We start from the raw sequence: 26,757 nt of genomic DNA, 5'->3' as shown, positions 1-26,757 counted from the left end.
TATTTTATCCCCGAAATCTGTGCTTTCATGATATCTCACATTTCCAAATAGATTTTAGAGGCAGTGATGACACATTTTTTGAGGATCAAGAATGCGGTGGTAGAATTTATCCATCTATGAAAGACAAATAGGTAATGGAATTCTGATCTATAGTTTAGTTTAGTATGCAGGTATCAAATTGACTTGCGTAACAATTCTGAGCAAGAAAAAAGTTCTACTTGTATGGTGGATATTTTCTCTCCATCATTTAAAAGTGTGTTTGGTGAGCCTTCTCGGTGGCTGCTCTGATCCTCTGGAACGAACTCCCCGTGGAGATTCGGACCCTCACCACCCTCCAGTCCTTCCGCGCCGCCTTAAAGATCTGGCTGTCCCGGCTGGCCTGGGGTTAGGATTTTAACCCCACTCGAATTGTGTGACTGTTGTGTTTTTTAAATGATGTATTGTCTTTATGTTGGTAATTGTTTGTCCTTCCCCCCCCCCCCGCTTTTTTGAACTGTGAGCCGCCCTGAGTCCCCCCAGGGAAAAGGGCGGCATACAAATAAAGGGAAAATGAAATGAAATGAAAATATTTGTGTGTTTGTGACTTCAATTTCTTCTTGCTTTTTTATTTGTTTTTAGCATGTTTCATTTCCAAGAAACTCTTGTCTTTTGAGGAAATAGCTGAGAAGTGTTTCATTGGTTCTTTTTTATTTGTTCTCTCCAGCACATCTGAAATTCCCCAGTTCCGGCTACCATATGATGTAGTACATTTTGAAACTAGGCTTATGAAGGACCTCGGAGTGAAGGTGATGAAAAATATAAACTGCCTTGGTATAGCTATACCGAAAAAGGAGCCAGAGCACTGTTAAAGATTAACAGCAAAATGTTATGGACTTTAGTAAAGAACAATTAAAAGCTACACTAGGCTTAGGAAGGAAGATGCTTTCCCTTGCTCGGGGCATTTGTCTGTCTGCTGTCTGAATGCCACTAGTTGGGAAAAGGGCAATCAATAGCTCATCTGGCTTGCCTGCATGTGATTAATTGTTTGTAAGAAACAAATACCTAAATTGCTTTAGGGGTTCAGCGTAGCTATTGCAAGGATTTTATTTCTTTAATCATGTCGCTGCTTTTTCCTCCCAACTTGTCTTTTCCTCTCCCAGATTAAATTTTAGGTTAAAAAAAAAAATTAAAGCAGGAGACATTTTTTCGGTGTGTATGTGTGTGTGCGCTTATAAAATATAAACACACAGTTCATACAGTACTTGTTAACAAAAAGAGCTCATGCAGTTATTTTGCATGTTAACAAAAAGACGTAAAATAGGAATTAATCTTAGTTATAGTTGAACGTCCCTAAAAAGAAGTAATGTGGTACGATTTCTGATGAAAGTTTTTAAACTTTAGATTTTAGACCAGTTTTGATTATAACAACCTGCCCTTGAATGACAGTACAAAGTAGGTGATAAAATTATTAAAACCAACCTGTGTGTTGATACTATTTTACTTACAATCATTTTGGCCCTTAGGCTTCAACTTAAGTGCATGCAGGTGAAGAATATAATACTTTCCTGCACACAGGGAGTTGTTATTTATGTCCATAATTCTTTTCTGGAAATAATTTGATAATTTAAAATTTACAAAACTAGGCTAAATAATATGACGCCCTTGTTTTTCCATTTCATATAAAAATAACTCACTGCACTGTATAAGAAAAAAAAAGTATAATATGCTCTGTTCACAATAGACTGGTTGGCATTTGCTTATGAGGTAACAATTTAAAGTCTTGGACTTGATCTTTAAATATTAGGATTTGATTATCCATTGTACTACATCTCCTGTTGCAAACCTTTCTGGCAATTAAGGAGATGTAGGAGAGGCTCTTATGAAGAAACTCCCACTGTGGTCTGTGATCCCTGAGGGGGGCGCAGTGTCATCCCAGGGGGTTTCTGAAGGGTTGAAGAAATGTTATGATTTAAATCTTGAGCTAAGTCTTGGGGGACCATGGCCGAGGGTATTTAAAGGGGTGGTGGTGGTGGTGAAGAAAAGATTTAAAACAAGTGTTCTACTGCATTATGCCCAAGATGTAAAATGTATTTTCTTGGGAATTGCATGTGTTCCTGCCCCGCCCCCCAACACTTAGGAAAACTGTAAGGAAGGATATCCTTTGCTAGGTTGTTAACTGATTAAAATATAATATTAAAACACTAATTTAATGTTTTACTTACACTAAAATTATTGTTAATTTTAATGTGTGTTTTTAAATAAGTTATATGCTGCTTTTATTGTTTAGGTTTTGTGCTCTCCCTTAAATATTTCTCAGAGTGGTAAAGGGTGACCTAAATCAAATATTTATCTATTTATAAATAAATGGAATTTATAATTTAAACATTCTCAACATTTTACAAAAAATAAGCCCATTTACAGTATTACAATTGGAAAATCTTTTTTAAAAAAGGAGTTTGGAGAAGAAATTTGCATTCCAGATTCTGAAAAGAAAAGTATTTATGTGGAAGGAATTTATGAAGTGAACGCCATCTCTCTGGTAGCCCATCTGAGACTGCAGAGGTATCAGGAAGACCACTTTTGAATATGACCCAAATATATGATAGGGTGACATAGGGACAAGTATTCCTTCATGTCTGTGAAACTCAAGTCACACTGATTTTGCTGTTAAATACAAACTTCAGTTGCATTCGGAAATAGTCTGATACCGAAACCCTTTAAGGAATTTTCACAGTATGTTTTCTGAACCCATTCTGGCTCAAATTCAGGTCTATGATCATCTTTTAAAGGTTATGTTGACCTTAAGTGGACCATTACATCCTTGAATAATCAACTGAAGGACCAAAACAAAGCTTCTTAATTTGGTATTGTATGCTGCAGAGCACCATTAGTTGTGTGATGGGGAGCTATAAAAATCAGATAAATAAAAGCCATTTTAGCTGTTTTTATAGTTTTTTTTAAAACATTTGCCGTAAATACTTGTTAACGATATGAGACATTTATTATTTTTGTCTTATTGCATGCCATCCAAAGTCACTTACTTGTGAGGCAAGCAGCTATATAAATTAAATAAATAAATTTATCTAGATTAATTTCTTTCCTTAAAATTAGAAAAAATAAAATACATTTTAAGAGTGACTGGTAATCTTATGAAGACCTCTCCAATATTATCTTGCAGATTATCTGTGGAACAAGTCTTTCGGTGGAAGGACTGACACTCAGTGCTTTAAAGAATGATGGTTACAAAGCAATCTTTATTGGAATTGGTAGGAATTCCTTTTTTTATATACTTGCTTTTTGCAGGAACTGTTGTGTTTTAGTAAGTGATATACAGTACTTGATTTTTTTTAAAAATTGCTCATCTATTTTGGATCAGACTTAATTTGGAAATGACCACTTTTTCCACATGAAAGGTTTATTTATCTGTTAAATTGTGATTATTTAAGGAGTTTAAGGTGGACTTAGAGAGGGGGACTGGCTGAAAGACACCAAATTAATTTCCATGGCTGAAGATTAAGTTGAAGCTAAGTCTCCCCAAAGCTAATCCAACACCTTAACCACTGAAACCAAGTGATTCTCAATGTGTGTTTCTTTAGAATGATGAAATTATAAAATAACCTTAGCCTTGGCATTAGATGCTATGTTGCATTAGGAACAAGAGTTAATAAAACCTGAATCAATGTGTTCCAGTACAATTATCCCATTCCTAAGGAGTGCTTTATTTAATAGATGTCACTAATTTAGTCAAAATCTCAATATAATCATTAAGTAACAGAATTCCTTAGGGGACTTATGTATGCTAAATTAATGTCATCAGATTGCAGAATCAACATTGTCTCAACAACCTCTGCCTCCATTTATGTGTTTGTCTATGTACTCTTTATCCCTTAACTAAATAGTATGGTCAGATGGATTTTTTTTTTTAGTATACACAGAATTAACTGTAACTCCAGGAGATAATTATTTATGTTTACTTTGCAGTCCACTAGTTTATTTTAGATGCATATGCACAAAACTGCTTTTCAAGCAATCCATTTAAGAAGGGTTTTTGGAAGAAAAGAAATAATGAAAAACATATGTTAAATATTTGATAAGTTAACGCCATAAATATGATTTTTTTTTAAAAAAAATATTAATTTAATACGTGCAGTTTTTTTTTAAAAAAAGATTACTGGCATTATTGTGATCTCTTTCATATAGATGCAATAATTCTCCTAATGTAATGTTTGGTATGGTGTGATCTATACCTGGTGAACACTTTTTGCTCCAGCAATATTATTTCACTGAGATTTTTTTTCAGTTTAGTCTAATTATTAGTCTAATTATTTTTTTCTTTTGTATTTTTTTATTTTTTTCCTTTTTGTAAATGTGTTTTTATTTTCCATTTTCATTTCGTACAGTCACATATATACTATGCATAACCGGGGCCATATAACAATAAACAATAAACACAGCCATTCCTCTTGTCAACAATGCCCCCCAAAATAGAAACCCAATGTACCTCTTCGACCCTCCATACACCCTTTCTTTCGCCCCCCTCCAACTTTCCATCTTCCCTCCAACATTCCCCTCTACCCTACTTCCCCTCCCCCTCTACCACTCCTCTCTCCCAGTACACTCCCTCCCTTCCTTCTCACCCTCCCTCCCATCCTCTCTCCCACCCTCTCTCCCGCTCTTTCTTCTATCCCTCTACTCCTCCCTTCGGTGTATTTCTACAATCTATTAATATATTCAGCTTGTCCTATTTTTACAGTGGAATTAAAGAGCAACAGTATACAAGTGCAGTCGCGTTACTTTAAAATCTAACACATACTATATATCCCCCCTCCCCCCTAACACCCCACCTCCCTCCCCCCCAACTTCCCAGAGCCCGTAAACGGTATAGGTTTTTAACAAATACAGTCTAAAATGTATTAAGACAAAAGAAATAAAAAAGAAGTTAATAACATCTCTGCATTAAACTCAGCTTCTTCCTGTTGCACTAACTTTAAGCAATTTAGATTATTCCTAATCTTAAGCATAGGCTATCTGTAATTTCTTAGTCCCGTATTTGTTTTGTATATAGTCAATCCATTTTTTCCAGTCTCGTTTATATCTCTCATTTGAATGGTCTTTAAGATATGCCGATATTTTAGCCATCTCGGCTAGGTTTGTAACTTTCAATGTCCATTCTTGAGTTGTAGGAAAGTCTTCCTTCTTCCAGTATTGCGCCACCAACAGTCTTGCTGCCGTTATTAAGTGCAGAACCAAATTAGTCTCTACCGCTGTAAATTCAGTACATATACCTAGTTGTTTAGTCTAATTATTAATTCATTACTTGGGTTTACCCAATATGGAGGTAGTCCTAGTAGGAGAAAGTTACTTCTCTAAAAAGTGTTTAATATGTTGATGACTAATATTAATCCTGGGGGGAATTGAATGGCTGATTTCCCTGATTAACAAGGATAACTTGCAATCTACCTGGAAGGTAGAACATGTTTTGGCAGTATGCAACTTCTTTAGTGAGGAAATGCAGAAAATGGGATAGTCAAACCAAATGAACATTGAAGAAGAAAACAAATCTTGTATCAAGATATTAGCATGAGGCAATTTAAGGCAACTTAAATCTTGAAGGCTTACCTTTATTACTAAGCCATCTGATTCCTGCCAGTCCTTAACAAATTATATACATTGTAGAGCATTTGTCTTAGCTAGATTTGGTGCATTGCCTTCAGCAATTATTGATGGTAAGAACTGAAAAATTCCTTTCTCTGCATCCCTTTGCCCATGTGATTCCCTTACTACAGAGGACAGCACATCCTATTAGACTGCAATTTCTACAGAAATGTACATCATAAATTAAGTAGATTTCTCATAAAAGAATACCCAGGCAGAGATGATATTCAGTATACCTATTTTCTCCTAGTAGGCTGTAAGAACACTGTTGTTTACCTGTAGCTAAATTCTGTCTGGCTAGTATGAGAACGAGGCAACAGATTCTACTAAAAGAACTGAATTCTTGTCATCTGGAAAGTTAACTTTGTCCCTGCCTAAGACAGTAATAAATCTAATGCTATGTTATGCTATTGTGAGGCTCACAATATGTTAGTTTTCTGGAACATAGTCGCCAGTTGCCTTTCACAGAAGCAAGTCTGAATATATGAGTATAATAAAAGAGTTAAGACCTCTTTGGATTGCCACTTTCTCTAAAGTTCACATTTTCATTCAGGTGATGTTAGAAAATATCACTTAATTCACATAGTTCCCATCTCCACAGTGTATAGGGAAAGATCTTGACCTGGGATGTTGCATACTTACATTTTACAAGTAATAAATACAGAAGTAAATAAATTTCATTAAGATACCAATGGTAACTATTAGACATCCAGATAGTTCTCAACTTACAAACGCTCACTTAGTGACCAATCAAAAAATATCTTATGATTGTTTTTCACACTTACGACCTTTGCAATATCCCCATGTGATTAAAATTTGGATGCTTCTATTTCTATTTCTATTTATTGAATTTATAGGCCGCCCAATCACGGAGGACTCCGGGCGACTTACAGAAATAAGAAATATTAAGAAAAGATTAAAACAAATAAGATACAGCAAATTAAAGGAAACACAACATGCACCCAAACTAAGCGGGGTTGGACCTCAATCAAGAGGTCAACAGCCCCAGGCCTGCCGGAAAAGCCAGGTTTTGCTAGCTTTACGGAAGGCCATGAGAGTGGGTAGGGTCCGGATCTCTGGGGGTAGCTCATTCCATAGGGCCGGAGCGGCAACAGAGAAGGCCCTACTCCGAGGCATTGCCAGCCGACATTGTCCAGCTGATGGCACCTGGAGAAGGCCCATCCTGTGCAATCTTATCGGTCTTAGGGAGGTATGCGGCAGAAGTTGGTCTTGTAGATATCCGGGTCATAGGCCATGTAGGGTTTTAAAGGTGATAACCAGCACCTAACCAGCACACCAGGATGCTTGGCAACTGGTATGTATTTGTGATGGTTGCATATCATTGCCTTTTGTGACCTTCTGACAAAGTCAATAATCGGGGAAGCCAGATTCTTTTAACCATGTTACTAACTTAGCAACTGCAGTGGTTTACTTAACAAGGGTGGCAAGGAAGGCTGTGAAATGGGGCAAACCTCACTTTACAACTGTCTTGCTTAGCAACAGAAATCTAGGGCTCAATTCTGGTCATTAGTGGAGGACTACCTATATAGTCGATCTACTTTGCTTGTTACTTTCATCTCATTCAAGTGATTGATTGGATTTGTTAGCAGGAAGGTAGCTTTCCAGTCTTGAAATGCCAAGTAGAAGAGAAATAACATTTTTCACTCCAAAAACAGAGGTGGGTTCCTACCAGTTTGCACCTATTCGGTAGAACCGGTTTGTCAAATCTACCGAACCGGTTAGAAGAGGTTCCACCAGTGGACCCGGAAAGCAGGCCACACCTACAGAAGAGATTCCAAAATTTTTTGAAACCCACCACTGCTACACACATACACACAGAGAGACAGATAGACTGACAGAGCGAGAGAGAGAGAGAGAGAGAGAGAGGAAGAAAGGAAGAAATAAATAAATAAATAAAGAAAAAAGAAAGAAAAAGAGTGAGAGATAAAAGAAAAAAGAAAAAAGAGACAGAGACAGAGAGACAAAAGGAAGGAAAGAGAGAGAGAGAGAGAGAGAGAACACATGGCCAGCAAGCCACTCCCACCAGGTCACATGGCTGGCAAGCCACTCCCACAAAGGAGGCCACACCCACAGAGTAGGTTCCAAAAATTTTTGAACCCCACCACTGCTCCAAACCTACCTTTGGTTTAAATCTTAGTGGACGTATTCATGCATAATAGCCCTATATCACTCTGGTTATATTTTGTCCTTTCTTCAAGATAAAATTTAGCTGCCTATACAACAATCTGCAGCCAATAATAATGCTACTTTGGTGAAACCATTCTTCCCATTTTTGCAAGATTGCAGAGATTTGTTTGGCATTTAAGCGATGACTCTGCAAATGATATGCATATTTATCTGCTAAGGAATGTGAATGCACCACCAAATCCCTCCTCAGCATACACTGGGCAAATTGAGTATGCACAGCCAAGAGAGGTATGAGACTTAATGCTCTTTATTGATCTAGACGTTACCTAAGTGAGCATAATAAGAAACAAGTTGCCCAACTGTTCTTTTTTTCTCTCTCTCTCTCTTTCTTGTTATTGATTACAAGAGTGGTAATTCTTAGTACAGCAACAACTGTTGTTCTCCATCTGGGTATTCAGTATAATAAGCTTTGCAGGTTTGTTCTCTCATGTGATTATACTACAGGCTATTGTGATTTATATAATCCTAAATCCGTTCATTGTTTGAGGCCTTCCATGCATACAAATTTCCATGGGGGTCATATTTCTTGATAATTGTACATGAGGCAGGGTGCCAGGTTACCATCCCTCTTGATTTAATCCATTTGACAAACCATGTACCTTTCATTCTTCTTTACACCCTTTGCTTGGGGAAGAAATTAGATAGGAATACTTAAAGAGCTTGATTTCTATCTCTAACCAAGAGCTGGGCTAAACTGCGCGCCACATTTCTCTTTTTTATGTATTGAGATTATTCAGATAAGTAACCTTTGGAAATGTGTTAGAGTTGGAGCGCAAATATTGTCAGGGAAACACTGAATTCGAAAGCTCAGTTTCTTTTCAGTATATTCTCCTAAACCCTGACCTAGTTATGATAAACTACTCTTACGAAGTTGCTTTACATTGAGTCAAACATTTGGTCTTCTGAGCCTTGGGTTGACAGCAAGTTTTCAAGACTCCGTTTGAGAATCCGTTTCGACGCACAATATTCCTCCACCTTGACAGGCCAAGGAATAAAAGTGGCATGCGAAGGATGGGATTTTGCGCAGGCAAGCGTTTGTCCTACTTTTGAGCTGAAGCATTTTTATACCTAACACTTGCACTGCGGCAAGGAAATCAGACAGTTTGAATTAAACCATAAGTTAATATTTTGTACCCAGACCACCCAGAATCCCTCTGAGGGAGATTTTAAAAAGTGATTGACGAATTAATTAATTCTAGTCAACTTTTGCTTAGGTAAGGAACAACTTTTGCCATTTTGAATTTGCTCAAACATATTGCAGGTTTTCCAGAAAATAGGAGGAGAGCCTTTTCAGTAGTAGCTCCGACCCTTTGGAACGATCTCCCCGTGGAGATTCGTACCCTCACCACCCTCCAGACCTTCCGCACAGCCCTTAAGACCTGGCTAGCCCGTCAGGCCTGGGGACAAAGATAACTGTCCCCACCCGAATGATGAATGAATGTTGCTTACTATTTTACTTCTATGTATTGTTTGTGTCTATTGTCTGTATACCCCCCCTCATTTTATGTAAGCCGCCCTGAGTCCCCTCAGGGAAAAGGGCGGCCTATAAGTATTAATAAATACTCAAAATACTCAAAATAGCATGAATATTGTTTTTTGCCTGACTTTTTGGTTTTAATTTGCATGCATTGGTGGTTCACGTTCCAGAGTGTTTAGTAGTAAAATCCTTATATATGACACAGAGGTGGGTTCCTACCAGTTCGCACCTATTCGGTAGAACCGGTTCGTCAAATCTACCGAACCGGTTAGAAGAGGTTCCACCAATGGACCCGGAAAGCAGGCCACACCTACAGAAGAGGTTCCAAAAATTTTTGAAACCCACCACTGGTCCTTGGATATGATTATTCTACACTATCATGCTCATATTTATAAAACTCAGTGCCTCTGTGAAAGGTAAGGATGACTACTGCGTTTGTGGTGCAATCAGAACATTGCGTGTGTTGAAGTTGTTTTAACGCAAACCAAAGATGCCTTTCAAAAAACAAGTTTACATCCTATTCTTATGCATGCCAGTGCTGTGTGTGAGGTAATTTTAGGTGTTTCTGACAAGTGTCGTCGGCATCTTCATATCCGGTCACATGGGCGGCAAACCACTCCCATCTGGTCACATGGGCGGCAAGCCACTCCCACAAAGGAGGCCACACCCACAGAGTAGATTTGAACAATTTTTGAAACCCACCACTGCCCTGACCTATGTAGACAGTAAGCGAATAGAAGAGACAGTTATACGCATTTAACATAAATCCTTGGCATCAGATTCTGATATAAATTTTGGTATTTGTGATAAAGAATGCTTTTCTGTTTTGTTGTTATGTTTCATCTCCTCTTAATATTCTTTTATTGTGTCTTACTTTCCGTCTTTAACAAACATGATAAGCAATTCAGATGTAAATCATGGTTTTTCAAGTCTTATAGGAATATTTTTCTGCCTATTACAGTGTCTTGTGTTTTTTGATAGATAATACTGTGTATATTATATGTAGCCATTTGTATCAGTAATTATATGAGGGTCAAACTGAGGCCACAATTTTGCTTAAAAAACACACCTATTTTTAAAATCTTCATTAGTCTCAAAACCTGTGTGATTATTCTTTTTGCTTTTTTTTTTTAATGATAGAAACCTAAAAGTTGTGGCTGGCAGATGCTGTTTTAAAATAATAGTTGTAGGCATTTGGTGTTAACCACATTTATCTCATTTAGAATTGCCATTATTTTAATGCTCAATTATTTGAATAAATGCCATAAAGTTCATAAATTAATTATTAAGCTATGAGATTTATTTGGAAAAAGAATAGGAGAGAAATGCAACAGTCATCGGTGATAAATGCTACCAAGATCAGCAAAACCCAGTTAAAAGAACATCGGTCTTGACAAAACTCCGGTGCATTCAATTACAGCTTTCTTCTTTTTTATATTTAATGAATATTGGATGTCTATTGAATTATTCTTTTGCTTCTTCAGAAACAAAAAGACGAAAGAAGTAAAACTCAGTTGCCTGAAGCCCTGTGTGTCTATACTTCATAACAATTGATTTGAGAAAGTAGCAGCCTTGAAATAAATAGGATTTTTTTTCTTGATTCCAAAGAGAAAATGTTTCCAAATTTTACAAACAGTTTCTTAACTTAAATATTTCTTAACTAAGCATTTCACAGGTTCTTATGCTCCTGACACCAAAACTGTTCATGACCTGGATTTTTCCGAATTACTAATTTTTTTAGAAATATGTTTCTTCTAAAAATCATTTTGCATAACTAATAAAGATAGTTCTCAGCTTTGCCACTATGCTTTATTAGCTGTCTCCTAAATGACATCTGCTGAACCCAGTTTTGCAAATTATTGAGAAGAAGAAAGGAGACAATAAAGTGGCAGTATCTGGAGACAGCAGGATAAAAAAAAAGAACTGGATAAAATAGAAAAATACAAAGACCTGCGGATAAAAGTAGCGAAAGAAAGCAAAGTACCAATAGTAATAGGTGCCTTGGGTGCAATCCCAAAATATCTGGAGTACCATTTGAACACCATCAGCATTGACAAAATCACCATCAGTCAATTGCAAAAGTCAACTTTCCTTGGAAATGCTTGCATCCTGCAGTAATACCACTAATATTATTAAACTATAACATCTGCCTAGCCCACGTATTTGGGAAGGATTCAAGACAGATGAACCAAAATGCCAAAACCACTCTAAACATCTGGCTGACTGTGCAACCAATCAATATAATAATAATTTATTAATCACTTTACATCCTGCAACAATACTTTTAACATCCATCAAACCAACATCTGCTTATCTCAAGACCTTGGAAAGGATTTGATAGGGAGATATAAATGCCAAATCCAGTTTAAACTTCTGGCTGATTGTGTGACCAACCACAATAATCAATACATTTCATATTTCTTAATTAAAACAACAACAATAATTTATATTGTTTTTTTTTTAAATCCACCTATAATTATGGTTGTTTTGGGTTGGTATGAACAATAAGATTACAATTATTGGTTGCTATTTTCAAGAGGGGAGAAAAATGCCCTGCGTTAACTCATGGCCCAGTCTGAAAAAGGATATAATAAATGTAAATATTGATTTTCAAAGCTTTCTACCTTGTAGAAGATCTTGCCACAGAGGGCTATTTTAGACAGATATTGTACTGATATCTGCTTGCTAATCAGACAATATCCTACTGGTTCTTGGCTGACATTTCTCCTGTCATTCAGAGAAGAGTGGTAACAATAACAATGAAAACTACTTCCAAAGGGTTTGATTAATCTTCCTGCTGCTAAAAGAGATGGTTTCCTTGTACAAGGTAAATTTCTTGTACGAAAACCATCGATACTAGGCTATAACTTATTTATATAGTTGCATATATAAATAATATTGTTATTTATTGATTATTGCTTTGGGGAACAAAGGTCTGGGTATCCTGGTATTGTTATACTATACTGATTAAAAATTATAATTCTAGAACATTATAGATTAAGCAATCTAATATAGTTTGTGTAAAGCTCTATTTCTCTCCATCTCACCAAACAAAGATATATATAAACCAATGGCGGGATTCAAATAATTTAACAACCAGTTCTCTGCCCTTATGACCAGCTGGGTAGGTGTGGCTGGGTGGTCATGATCTTGGTGTGGGCGTGGCCAACTCAACGCCACTCTGGTTGATGGGCGCTTCACCTTACTTGTTACAATGCAATAAGGGTTAACCGGAGAGGCAGTTTCTGTCAGCAGGGCAAATAAAGTTTAGGCTAGAAACAACACCAGAATATTTCCTTCCTGCCTTCCTTACAGGATTAGCCCTGTAAAATGAAAAACAAAAACAAAAGGAGATTTCTTCCAACAATCGGTTCTCTGAACAACTTAGAAAGTTACCAACCGGTTCTCCCAAATAGGTGCGAACTGGCTGAATCCCACCACTGCTATAAACATTCAGAAAGGTTGCTACTTCTAAATACTTCAAAAATAGCTTTTACGATGATCTCGGGATCTCTGGTTTAGGATGGGGGTAATGAGTCCATCCTCTCTTTACTTGACGTTTAGGTGGCCTTCAGTACTGTTGACCATGGTATCCTCTGGAGCAGCTTTGGGAGTTGGGAGTAGGGCAGTGGTCTCCAACCTTGGCAACTTTAAGACCTGTGGACTTCAACTCCCAGAGTTCCTCAGCCAGCTTTGCTGGCTGAGGAACTTTGAGAGTTGAAGTCCACAAGTCTTAAAGTTGCCACGGTTGGAGACCACTGGAGTAGGGGACACTGTGTTGTCCTGGTTCACTTCCTTCTTCTGTGGCTGTTTTCATGTAGTATTGATGGGACATGAGATCCAGCCATCACCTGCTACGTTGAGTCCTTTCTGAGTCCTTTCTCCCCTTCTGTTTACATTTATATGAAGGCACTGGGTTAGATCAACTGTCACTATGGGGTGAGATTTCATTAGTGTGGTGATGATAATCAGCCCACATTGAGTTAAGAATGTGATGACACCCCAACCCCTCTAGTGCCTGGAAGCAGTAAAGGACTATCTCCCATTCAGTTTAGGGTTGTGCAGTCTTTTCCTTAATCACTTCTCTGCAATGTATGGCCTCTTCTCTGGGATGCCATGGTGCTATTGTTGATTTTCACGCCTCTTTCCTTCTCCAACTGCACATTCCATCACAGTTACTATGATAATTTCTGTCGGCTAAATATACTTAAATGAAGTCAAGTATATACTAAATGTACATAATGTAGTCAAGTGGTTGTGATGAAATAAATCTTAGTATTTTCCTACTTTCAGTAGAAATGGACTGTTTGATAAATTTTATTTTCTTATTTTTTTTCAGCTTTAAGATCTGTTATTGACCGCAGTTAAAAAAAACTTCATGAAAATTGTGCATGAATCTATGCATCCATTTTTCCATAATATATACATTTCGCATTTTAATTTCCAATAGTTGTGAATTGTATTGATTTTTTTTAGAAAAATAAGGAGTGTTTTTGAAAGTATACTAAGTTTATATTAAGGGGAAAAACAAAGGAATTTATATTATATTTTTATTTGAAATTAGGCAATACTTCTGCTTCATTTTAGCAATAATACTAATAGCAGAGAATCTTCTTAACAAAGAGCGTTCTTACCTAATCTATAAATCAGTTCCATATATTCATTCATTCTCTACCCTTTCTTATACATGCACATAAACATATACAGTCATCATTTGATTTTTTACTGTTTCCTATTTGTAATATAAAACATTTACATATATGGTTCTTAAGAGTTAGATTTATCATTCCAAATTGCTCATTTGTGTTTTAAGATTTTCAGCGATTGTGCCATAATTATTTCTGTTCATGTGGAACATTTTTCTGTCAAGGAATGTCACTTTATAAATACTCAGTAAACCAATCAGCTGCTTGAGGAATGCTTTTGCATGAAATTTGCTTTAATGAATATTTATTTTCTATTCTATTTTTTTAAAAAAAAATATTTAGCCTTCATTAGAGGGCAAGAAAATCTTATTGGCCTACCTTTAAAAATTGCAAATCCTAGATCAGGGGTGTCAAAATCAAGGTCTGGGGGCCACATGGCATCAGACCTGGGTACCTGAGAGACCGCCTCCTGCCGATTACCTCCCTCAGACCGATTAGATCTCACAGGTTAGGTCTCCTCTGGATTCCATCTGCCAGCCAATGTCAGCTGGCGACCCCCCGGGGGAGAGCCTTCTCTGTTGCAGCTCCAGCCCTCTGGAATGATCTCCCTGTCGAGATCTGGACCCTTACTACCCTCCCGGCCTTCCGCAAAGCCACCAAGTCCTGGCTGCTCCAGCTGGCCGGGGGGGCTGTGAAATATCCAGCCCCATGGAAATTGTGAATGTTGTGGTTTTGTTTTTAAAGTGTTGTCTTTGTCTAGTTTTCCCCCTTTCCCTTGTCTATTGTGAGCCACCCGGAGTCCTTCGGGAGTGGGCGGCATACAAGACAAATAAAATCAAAATCAAATCAAACATCCGGCACACGGGGTGCTTATTACTGGACCATGAGGACGCCCTTGAAACAGTGAAGGACCATGGTGCCTCTGCCAGCGAAAACAGCTTGTTAGGACTGCATGTGACCCTCCTGAGCTCCGTTTTCACTGGCAGAGGGTTGCAGGAGGCCGTCACAGCCGAAAACGGAGTTTGGGAGCCCGTTTTCACTGGCAGAGCACTCGGGCCACCACAGATCCTCCTGATGTGAGTGATGTCGAGCTGGCCACGCCCTCTGTCCCCCACCCTTCCTGAGGTCAAACACAATCATGATACGGCCCTTAATGAAATCAAGTTTGATACCCCTGCTATATGATGAATAACAGAACCCTCCCCCAATTACCACAATACAAATAGTCCTCTATTTATTATCAAAACTGGGATTGGAACATCACTCATTGAGTCAAGTGGTTGTTAAGCAAGCTGTCCACATGACTGTTGCGCTCAATAATTGTAATCCTAGCCGTCTCAGTTGCAGTTATTAAACAATCTCCTTTCCCCTCGGAGAGATACTTCATAGAGCTGCGGTATCAGACCTGCCTTCAGAATTTCCACATCCTGTAACCCACTGAAGGATTTCAGTTCACCTCCATCCCTTCCAGTTTCACTGATGTTTTCCAATTGACTGTTTGGTGAAGCTGGCAGAGAAGATTCAAATGGTGATTATATCATCATGGGATGCTTGGCTACCAGTCATAAATATGAGCTGGTTATCAAGCACTAATAATTCACTTTAATTCAATCGCTACATAAACAACTTTATAGTGATGTCAAAAATATCCTTCAATATGAAGGCATGCAAGCAAGCTACATTTTGGAATTCTTTACTCCAGTTTATAAGTAAAGCTGAAATAAATGTCCAGTGATAAATCTCAAACTGTGGAAAATTAAATCCATCTTTTCTCAAAGGCAGCTGTAATTTATGCAATGACAAGAGGATGGCCCTGCCAAAAAAAATTGGTTAGTACATATAAATTAACATCAGTTGAAGGAATAAAAATAGAAAGGCTTCTTGAATACAACTCAAGCTCAGAGTTACATTTGTCTTAATCACATTTATCTTGCCACAGATACTCAAAGGAATTTTGAACCATCTGTCTAAATCTTATTTCACTTGTGCCAAAATTAGAGATGAATTCAAATTTACCACTTGCTAAAGCACCTAGGCGTTGTTCTATAATAAGATAAACAAAATAATTCGAACACAGACTCATGAACTAAGGGCCAAACTCCTTATTCTACCCTAAAATTCCAATAATCAAAAGATAAGATAAAGACCCAGTGTCAAGACAGAAAATATAGAGAATTAAATAAACTTTTCCCAATGAGCAACAGTAATTTATGGAGTGAGAATCTCGAAGGATTCCTGCCAAAGGAAATTGTTTAGTTGCAAATAAATTGGCTTAAAATAATGTGGAGGAATGAAAAATAAGAAAACCTGCACCGTAAATGAACTTTGAAGTTAAGTTCACCTTAATCAATTTCTCTTGCTGCAGATACTGAAAGGAATTCTAGACCATCTGTCTAGATCCTCTGTCATTTGTACTAATCATTGGTGATAAGTTGAAATTTACCAGCTGAAGAAACTTTGTAAAAATTTTGTACCAAGATAAACAAAAGAATCAGAACACAGCTGACAACTTGAAAGCCCAAACCCCAAACCTGTCAGAATTATTTCTGAAACCAGATGGCATTATCTAATTTTCTCTCAGTTTATGGAGTAGCCACTCAAGATACCAAACTTTTGTATGAATGAAGTAAAAAATAATATAGATCTATGAAACATGATGGATGGGATGTGGTGGCTCAGTGGCTAAGACACTGAGCTTGTTGATCAGAAGGTCAGCAGTTCAGCGGTTCGAATCCCTAGCGCTGTGTAACAGAGTGAGCTCCCGTTACTTGTCCCAGCTTTTGCCAACCTAGCAGTTTGAAAACACGTAAAAAAATGCAAGTAAAAATAGGGTCCACCTGGTGGGAGGGTAACAGCACTCCATGCGCCTTGGGCATTGAGTCATACTGGTCACATGACCATGGAGACCTCTTCGGACAGTGCTGGCTCTTCGGCTTAGAAACAGAGCACTGCCCCCTAGAGCCAGAAACACCTAGCACGCATGTGCAGGGGAACCTTTTCCTTTTCCTATGAAACATGGAGCTTAATCTGCATACAGCCTACACACACACACACACACACACACACACACAGAGTGCCCTAGCATACACTGTTAAAATCCCTTAAATATTTACACAATTTCTAATTACAGTAGTTCTGAAAGCAAATTAACAAGAAAAGAAGAAAGAAAAGGCTTTGACATTGGTTGTGATGTAAACACCATTGCTTTATACATGTATTATTCTAGAGGTCGAATAAAAAAATATCTATCTAAAGTATACAACTTTGCAGAAATGTGCAATATATCAATTTTCTCCCCCAAGAATCTATAACAATAATTTCCCAGTAAATTTTTCAGGACATTCCATGTCAAAGTACATTGACAGGCTGTATCAAGTTGCAATTGTTTTTGTATTTTTTAAGGACAGTTCAGTCAAGAATATAAATCAGAAACCTCCAGTGTTTGTAAGGGGCATTTTTGAAATGTCAAAGGGTGCTGTGGGTTGTTCTAAAAAATGGTTGTCGATGTGTCTAGAACCTACAACTGCTACTTTTTTTCCTGAACAGCAAGATACATTTGAAACCAAACATTAAGTTGAATTTACGGTTTAAAAAGTGAGATTAGAACTAGGAAGTTCCTCATTTGGAAACTACTGCTGCATCATCTTTTCTCAAACTTTCATGCAATACAAGGACGACATGTATTTATTTGTATTCTTAAATTAATTCACATTCTTGTTATATACAGAATTTTGCTATATTTACTGCTACTATGCTTCAAGAATCAGAACTGAATATCAGAAATATTGAATAGGTAATTATTGGATGAATCTATTTTCATTTGGTCCAAATATATCTCTGCACAGTTGGAGGAACAAATGCTTTCATAGCTTTGGAGGGCATGTCTCAAACATTCTTGCATTGTTGTTGTTATTTTCAGCCTACCATCACTGCTTGGTGACCATAAGGAGGAGCAATTTTAATTCATTTGCTTCCAACTCTGATAATTACAGCTAAAACTGAAAAGTTCTTGGAACAGTATCGCCAGACATATGACTCTGTAAAGAGGCCACTGAGGCTACGTTTTCTTAGAACAAGCTGAGACGTAAAGTTCTAGCTGCCTTATTTCTATAGGACCAGAAAAGGCAAAAGGGCTAAAGTATAATTTAGGACAGGGGCCTCCAACATTTTGGACCTCAGGGACCACTAAATTTATAATTTTAAATCCTGTGGACCTCTAATACGATCTGCCTAATGAGTGGCTGGGTGGGCATATGACTGGGTGGGAATGGACGACATGATTTCACTCACGCTGTGGGGCACCTTGCTGGCCTCTACTTGCCTCTCCCAGCCACTCCTCGCCTGCCCGCCCGGAGGCTCAGCAAACTGAGATGGTCAGCCAGTTCCAGGCCATGATGCAGTCCCACTGGAACGAGACCCTCCAGCTCTTTGCCACCAGTGGCGCTTCCCTCCAGCCTTCACCCAAAGCCTCGTACCAGGAGGCTGAAGCCGACCCCAAGTCAGAATTTCAGACCCCCTCTGACCCACACAAAAAGACCCTGAAGGGGGAGCAACACAAGTTTTTATTGCACATATCCGTCCCAGAGGCCGTAGTTTGAGGACCCCTAATTTAGTGCAATATAAAAAATGCAAATAATTTTTTATGTGGACCACCAAAATTTTCTCAAGGACCACCAGTCATCCACAAACCACCATTTGGTGACCGCTGAATTAGAAGATACTGGACTTTGGAGAATTAAACCTCAGTTTCTGAAAGCTTCCTTTAGCTTAGGTTTTTGCATTTCCAAAATGTGGGAATTTTCTGGTTATTCTGACAATCTTCTTTTTTATGTTTAATTTTTATTGTGATGGAGTATCTACAACTCCATTTTATCTTAGATTTTATGTGGCACTGAATCTTCTGTTATCATAAACATTTCTCAGGAATAAACAAAACAAATGATTTCCTTTCCCTTTGCTTAAATACTATATAATTTTCTGTAACTGAAGGTTAAAGCCTTATATCGGATAGAACAAAATCAAATCATCCATCTAAACAACCTCAGAGTAATTGTTCAGTGCTAATTAACATAGTATTGGAAACAATAGTGACATCAAATAATCTCATTGATCACTATTAAATTGCACAACAAGAATAAAATTAGAAGCCTGAGCCCCAGTGCATTTTTTTTAAAGTCCTAAGATTGATTTATACTGTTATCTCCAAAACGTAAATTATCACCCTGTGCCAATTATTATCTTCTGATTAACTATGCAGTGCCACCTGGTGTGCAGATGGGAAGAATATTACATATCAAGGACTGTGTTCACACCCACCCACATGCATTGAGAACCTATGTGACAAAAAGTGAACAGATGTTCATTTTGCTTGTGATACAGGGGGAAAAAAGTGCGCCTCGTGTTTCTGATTAATGAACTATGTTTAGAGAATGTTTTCTGTACATGGATATCTTTTCTGACCAAAGGTCAGCATTAGAATTTGGGACAATAAAATGTATTATATGTGACTACTTAGGGCAATGTTGTTGTCTCATTATTGCAATGCTTTCCATCTTTTCCCCCATCCCCGCAATATTTTAAACCTACTACCTACCAAATTTCTCACCACCCAGAAGGAGAGTGGGAGAGCCACATAACTAAAAGCATTTTCCAAACTCTATACAATCTAATCTGGCTAGGATGGTTACATTTTTTTGCAAAAAAATTAAAAATAAATGCTAGATTCCCCCAAAATATATTTGTATTTTTTTCCCCACAAATTGTCAGTGAATAATAAAATAAGAAAGGCATAGAATGTAGACCTTCCTAGATCTGCATGGATCTCCTTGCAGACATGGGCATCTACTCATGTGGCTGTCAGCGTTCCAAGTATCATATAGAATTAAATCAGAGTCCAAGGCAAAACGATCCTTAAAGTTCCAATTTAATAAAGCAGACATCTTAGGCACATCTGTGTTAATCCCAATTCTGGAAATGACATCAGAATTCCACCCAGTTAAAAGTTCATAATCTTGTCCCCACACCCACAATCCATCACATGGTCCAATCTTCTTCTTCCACACTGGCATCCACACCCAGCTGCTTCCGGTCAGGTGTAAAAGTGCGGAGACAAAAGATGACCTTGGTCTTCTAGAAAAGAATGATAACAATATATTCCACAATCCTACTCCTGTCTATTCCCCCCTCCCATCAACTATACTAATGAAACAGCATAATGAAATAAGAGAAAGTGTGGCAGGCCAAAATTCTAAAAGGAATATAATTGCAGGCCCGACAGTGGCATTTGTGGTAGTCTTTGCATTCACCAGCTGTGTATCTCTTTAATCACCATTGTTTCCTTGGCACTGCCTTACTGTTATATATGTTGTTTGTGAGGGAAATAAAGCAGGAGCCATGGAATCAGAGAGTAAGATGTTTATTAGTAGGTGGCAAGCGATTCAGAATGTGTTACAACTGTCACAGTATTTATACTCTCAGGTACCAACTGTCATTTAACTGTCATTACAACCACCAATCACAGGCTGTGCTTCGCCCGACCAATTAGAACGCAGCACAGGCTGTTGCTGGGCTATAACACTCCTTCCCCCCAGTTATTTGCATACGTGTATTTTATTTGCATTTTTCGTGTTCATGTTCAATTGCAATTACAATTTATTTATATTTTTGTGTTCATGTTCAACATTTACACTTTATTTGCATTTTTTGTGTTCTTGTGTTCATGTTCAACACCAACATTTACAAACTCTCCTTCCCCCCCAGTTATTTGGCACATTTTCAATTCACATTTGCATATTCAAGCTCTGCACATGCTCACAAATCATGGAGGCTGGAGAGCTTACATGGAGGGAAACTCAAAGAAGTCCTGTTGGTAACTTTTCTGTTGGGCTTTGTTCGATCGGCATGCAGGCAGGGTTCCGCTGTTGCTGGAAGGTTTAGCTGACAGGATTTCTGCTGACTTTTGCTGCAGAGAATGGTAGGCTTCTGAAACGGCTGTGGAGGCTTCTGTTAGAGAGCGGAGACCGGCCCTGGAGGCGGCTGAGTTGTTCCTGGCTCGTTAGGAAGGCAGCAGGCAGGCTTTTGAGTGGCCAGAGTTGCTCCTTGGGAGGCAGGCAGCTTTGTAATGCATGTAGCAGGCTTCTGACAGGCTGGTAGTAGGCTGCTGGCTTTGGAGGAAGAGCAGGCTTGTCGGAAGCTGCTTCTTTGGAAAGCTGTATGAAGAGTCAGAGGCTTCTTAGGCAACAGTATCCGTGTATTGCAACACTAATGTTTGTAACAGTAGCAAACAGTAGACCGGATAGACTCTAGAGTTGTGTCTGGTAGATCTTCGCAGCAGAGAGGCAGGCAGACAGGCAGCTTCAGCCACGGTTGAGCCAACGCGATTTGTAGCTCGTCCCTGAGCAGAGGCGGCGGCTCCAGCCAAGGTTAAGCGTAGGTTGCCCGCCCCTTTGACTGAAGGAGTCCGTGCCTGTGGATCTACTCAGGTTGGCTTGATCGGAGGCGAAACCTGAGGCAGTGGCAACTGCTGCTGCAGCTCTGACAGGTCTTCAAAGTATTTTCTGTTTGCGTTTGCTTGGTTGCGTTGCGACTGGCTTCTTATTCCAGGCTCTGCGGAATCGCGATCCCACCCTCGTCGCCAGTGTTATATATGTTGTTTGTGAGGGAAATAAAGCAGGAGCCATGGAATCAGAGAGTAAGATTTACCTGTGCATTTCTGGCTCAGCCATAGTTCAGCAGGGATTCTCTACAGACTCTCTAGTGACATAGCAATGCAGAATCTGGAATGGCTTGGCTTCCCAATTGCAGGAACATTGTCTATTGAATCCTGAGCAGGCTCCCCCCACCCTCCCCCAAATAAGACGAGTGATTCTAGTCATCTTCTTACTTCACATTTGTCTTTAATTGATCAGAGAGATGTCACCATGCATCTCAATCCATGGGCGTCCAAAGTAGCAAGGATACTCGTAGAATCAATTTTAAGCTTCTCCCAGAGTTTAGGAGTAAAAGCAGTGACTGTATGAAATTTCCTTTCAGAATTTTTTTTTTAACCTTGCTCTCCTGCTTCTGGTAAGCCCATTCTTCTGAGTGTTAATACAAAACAAAGCAAACAACAACTAACATTAAAACAGTGTTTTGCCTCTGGATCATACGAGCCGAGGTGGCGCAGTGGGTAGAGTGCAGTACTGCAGGCCACTTCAGCTGACTGCTAGTTCAGCAGTTCAGCGGTTCAAATCTCACCGGCTCAGGGTTGACTCAGCCTTCCATCCTTCCGAGGTGGGTAAAATGAAGACCCGGATTGTTGTTGGGGGCAATATGCTGACTCTGTAAACCGCTTAGAGAGGGCTGAAAGCCCTATGAAGCGGTATATAAGTCTAACTGCTATTGCTATTGCTATATTTGTTTCCATGCTTGAATGATTCATCAAAATTTCATAAAAATAGAGGCAACTACAAGTTGCCTGATGTCCTGCGTGTTTGCAATTAAAACAGTTGGTTGTGGATACACCTTAAGACTCGTGCTTCAAATTTAAGGCAGTAAGTTGAAGCACTTTGGCTGCAGAATACATTCTACAGGTCCACATTAAAGTTTGCATGCTCCAGGCCCAGCCCCACTTTGACAAGCATAAATACATGTGGATGCAATGTCATTGATTTTAGCTAACTCCTGTCTGCCTTTGACCTTGTACAGGTTTAATGCTTCTAGACACTTTCTTGAAATGTTGTGCTACCTTATTCCATATGAGCCATGACACATACAAAATTTAAACAATGGACCTAGAAATTCCTGTTCATTTCTCCTTCATTTTACCTCTCCCTGAGGCAAGTTAGAGAGCTTGCCTTGTTGGAATCTTGAAACTATAGGGGGGGGAAATTGGAAATGTACCAAAATCTCACTTGACGTTTGGTGCCAATTACTGGTGGAGAAAATGGCAGGTCTTTTTCATGTTAATGAATGAAGTTCCAAGCAGCCTTCCAGTATAAATTTGTGTCTTATAAATATAATCATTCCAGCTTCCAAATTCCTCTTGCTGCCCACTCAGCAAGAGGCACAGCCACTTTTGACACAGTAGACAATCTGAGACATATGAGGTATATTTTTAGTATTTGTCAGAGTTGTCTAGGAACTCCACTAGGATGACTGTTTCCTGTAGCTGCTTCTAGCTTTATCTACTTGTCGTATTCTTGAATAATAATACTCTTGTTGTCCAAATATACACCAGCTTTTATTTAAACCAATTGGGCTAATCACTGCATTATTCAGCATAGCTAGTCATAACTTGTTATCATGATTTGTGGTCAAGCCATTTATTCTTTTTATTTTAGTTTTTTGGGTGTCTTTATTGAAGGGGAACAAAAACTGCTTTATGTTTCTCAAAAAGATTTCAGCAGAAGAAGAAGATTTCTTCTTCTCTTTTAGTATTTTTCTCATGCTTGTGGAAATGTTTATTTTTTTTTTTTCAATTTGCATTTTTCATTTGGCTCTTTCTCTTAATTGGCTGTATTTCTCCTCTAAGCCATCGAGTGAAATGATGTGCTCCTGTTTCCTACATGGTTCTTGATTGGCAGAAAGTTTTCGTCATACTCATACTTAGCTGAATTTGCAAAATCTGATTGGAAATATCTAGTAATTCATTGCAGTTCATGATCCCCAATTAGCAGAATAGGCAGCAGGTAAATCCAGAAGCATCCTAGCAATGAAGAATAGGAAAGTGAGGAAAACAAAGAATATAAGGAAATGGTACTGACTCATAGTAAAAAAAAAGACTTTTTCTCCTCCAATTTAAGAAGTTTTGCATTTTTAAAAATATTTCTGAATCTTGTGTTTACTCTTAAAAACACACTGGACCAACCTTTAACAAAATATTCAATTAACACTTGTCCTTAAGATTTTAATGGATATTTCTCCCCCCAGCACGGCTCTCCAAAATGTTTAAAAATCTGGCCCCAAATTGTTGGAAGTGTAAAAAAACACAAGGCACTTTTTATCATATGTGGTGGACGTGCGATGAGGCAAAACAATATTGGAAAATGATTCAATCGTGGTTAGAACAAATGGTGGGAAATCAAATCTTGTTTAAACCAGAAATTTTTCTCCTAGGTATAATACCGGAGGGGTTAGAGAAAGACACACTTTATCTAATTATACATGTACTAACTTATGCACAATATTGGAAAAAAAGAAAATGCACCATCAGAGCTAGATATAATCAGAAAAGTGTTGGCCTGTGCAGAAGCAGATAGGCTCACTCTTGAACTTAAAAATAAAGGGGAATCAGAATATTTGAAGTCTGGAACAGATTTTATTATTGGTATTTTTCTAATTGATATTTCATAGTTTGTGTGGTTTTTCTACTTTGTAATTATTATGTTTAATAGAATAATATTTTTTTAATCAGTAGCGTATTTTTTTCCAACTTATAGTTATTTGAAAGAGAAGGGCAAAAAATAAGTCAAGCTATTTTTATTGGGTATAAGTAAAGTTTCCATATCATGCATTTCCAAATTTATTACTTAGACTATATTTTCACGCGTTAAAAATAGAAGCTTTTAGGAGATGGCTTGTGCCTTTATTTCCTTCACATCTTAGAATCCACTGGAAAAAAATAATAATAGTCTTATCTCCTTGCCAAAGCTATTTATTTCTTGGATTTTGTGGGAATAAAAACCATAGAGAATGTGAAGAAAAAGAGATCATCTTAAAAACATTTCAAGAAATAATGTTCCCATATTATCAATAGGATGTTTTTGTTACATGCCACATTTAGGATTATGATGGTAACAATTTAATTTAAAAAGGTCTATACTCTGTTGTGCACATTTTCTGATGAATATGTAGAGGAAAACATAATATCCACATAATTTTTTTTCCAGCTGATAATAAGGAATACATTTTATGTGTTTGTATCATGTTTTATAAATCCACCATAAATAGTTCTTTGTGTGCCTGACACTGATCTGTGTTACTATGCTATAAATTCATCCGATAATATAGAAGACTTTGTGTCCAGCAATTGAATAGGAATGATGTTGTAAGCTAAGCCTAAACTACCTCATGGGATGTATGCCATTCTAGAGAGCTTTATGGCAATATTAGCATTCTTCCTGTTCTGATTTGGTACATGCATGATATCTGCACTCTTCACAGGAAGTTGTTGAGCTTTAAAAAATCAAGTAGCAAATGTAATGCAAAGAATGTGTGTCCAATAATAAAATTATGCATTGGATAAGAAAAAAAATATCTATCCCTGCATTGCAAAAGGAAATATTTCCGAAGTCTTTGTCCTTGGCAGTGCTTCCTGCTAAAAGAAATACACTAGCTATTGTGGGCTGAGTTCCACACTGCACTATAATGTAGTGAATGGCATTGAACTGATAGATAACAATTGAACACTTAGCATTCTAATTTCCTAGGTACCGCCTGACATACTCATCCTTTCTATAATTTAAATTGATTTTAGGCGATGTGTCTCTGCCAGAGGTGGAAGAAGTGTAACATAGGGCATTCTGGAAAATAGTGAGTTTCAGCATTTTAGCACTATACTTGTTCAAAGATCTTTCTAATTAATGGTCTTCACTGATTACAGTTTAATGGAAAGAGTTCAGTGATTACAATTTAATGGTCAAAAAGATAAGGTTGATTAGTCTTTAATGATGTTGTTTATAATTTTGTTGCCAAAGTCAAAAGCAGGATTATTTTTGGTGTAAATTAAGTAATAACCATTTGATTTTATTTCCTTTGCAATAAAAACATAATTGCTCCTCTCTGATTATGTAATTCCTTTTGCATGAAAGAGAGGGAATGCATAGACTTTAATATGAATTAGTAGTTACTAATTGTCTACCTTATACCTGGAAATAGTATTAATAGATCCCTTTGAAAGTGTTTTGCTATTAGTTAAGTCAAAAGGTTAGGAGTACTTTTAAAACCTATTGAAGTCAGTTCTTCCAAGCCTGATGAGAAAAATAGCTCAGAAGGAAAAGCCAAGTTGGAAAAGAATACATTGCTCAGTTGAAACTGTAAAAAGAGGTTTAAAAAATGTCTTCTAACCAACCCTGGTCTTCCCGATTAAGAATATTTTCTTAATTGATGAAACTTGTACATAGAATAAATATCCCATGTACAGCTCTTTTCATACTTTGTACTAGTCTTAGAATAAGATTCATATCATCTTCTAGAGGATTCAATCATTATTTGTGCTACTCCAAATCACATGACTGGAATGTTAAATATTTATTTCTGTTAACATATAGTACTCCGTAGTTTTCCACATTTGGATCAATTGAGTTTGTGAAACTTCATTCAAGAAGCAGCTAAGTCACATTTGTGGGAATGGATTAGATCTTCCCCTTTCCCCATATCTATAGAACTTAAATGGAACAAAAATTGGTATTTAGTATAATTTGATGGGCATGAAATACTATCTAAATTGGTTTTAAAAATGTCTCTTACTGAAATTATTTTCTGTTGATTCCAAAGCTCTTTACGAATCAAATAATGACAGATATTATCTTCCCACACAGATTTTAGTCTTAAATGTGTTCTTAATTGAGCATTAGATAACTATCCATAAATTTTGGAAAATAAGCTCTTAGATAACTCTTTTGGAACTATGTACAATTCTTCAAATTCTTTCAAATTTAGTTAAGGATCATGCTTTGATCTTAACTATGACATTAATGGTAGTAGTTAATATTTCTGAAATTAACTCAGAGTAGAATTTCCTGATGCTCTGAGTTATTAGTCAGTAGAAGAAATCATCAACATATGTGACATCTTTTTGGCCAAAGATCTTCA

At 37.6% G+C, this 26,757-nt stretch overlaps 1 protein-coding gene across 1 annotated transcript in view; it reads left to right on the top strand.

Annotated features, from left to right (window-relative positions):
- DPYD (dihydropyrimidine dehydrogenase) overlaps positions 1-26,757 on the top strand; it is a 628,457-nt gene that overhangs the window by 210,786 nt on the left and 390,914 nt on the right. Inside the window, 2 exon segments of the mRNA XM_032217710.1 lie at positions 704-785; positions 3,158-3,245. Coding sequence (XP_032073601.1) covers positions 704-785; positions 3,158-3,245 — 170 coding nt within the window.

The sequence above is a fragment of the Thamnophis elegans genome, chromosome 5, assembly GCF_009769535.1.
Source record: "Thamnophis elegans isolate rThaEle1 chromosome 5, rThaEle1.pri, whole genome shotgun sequence".
Lineage (NCBI taxonomy): Eukaryota > Metazoa > Chordata > Lepidosauria > Squamata > Colubridae > Thamnophis > Thamnophis elegans.
This window is presented reverse-complemented; position numbering and strand designations above follow the sequence as displayed.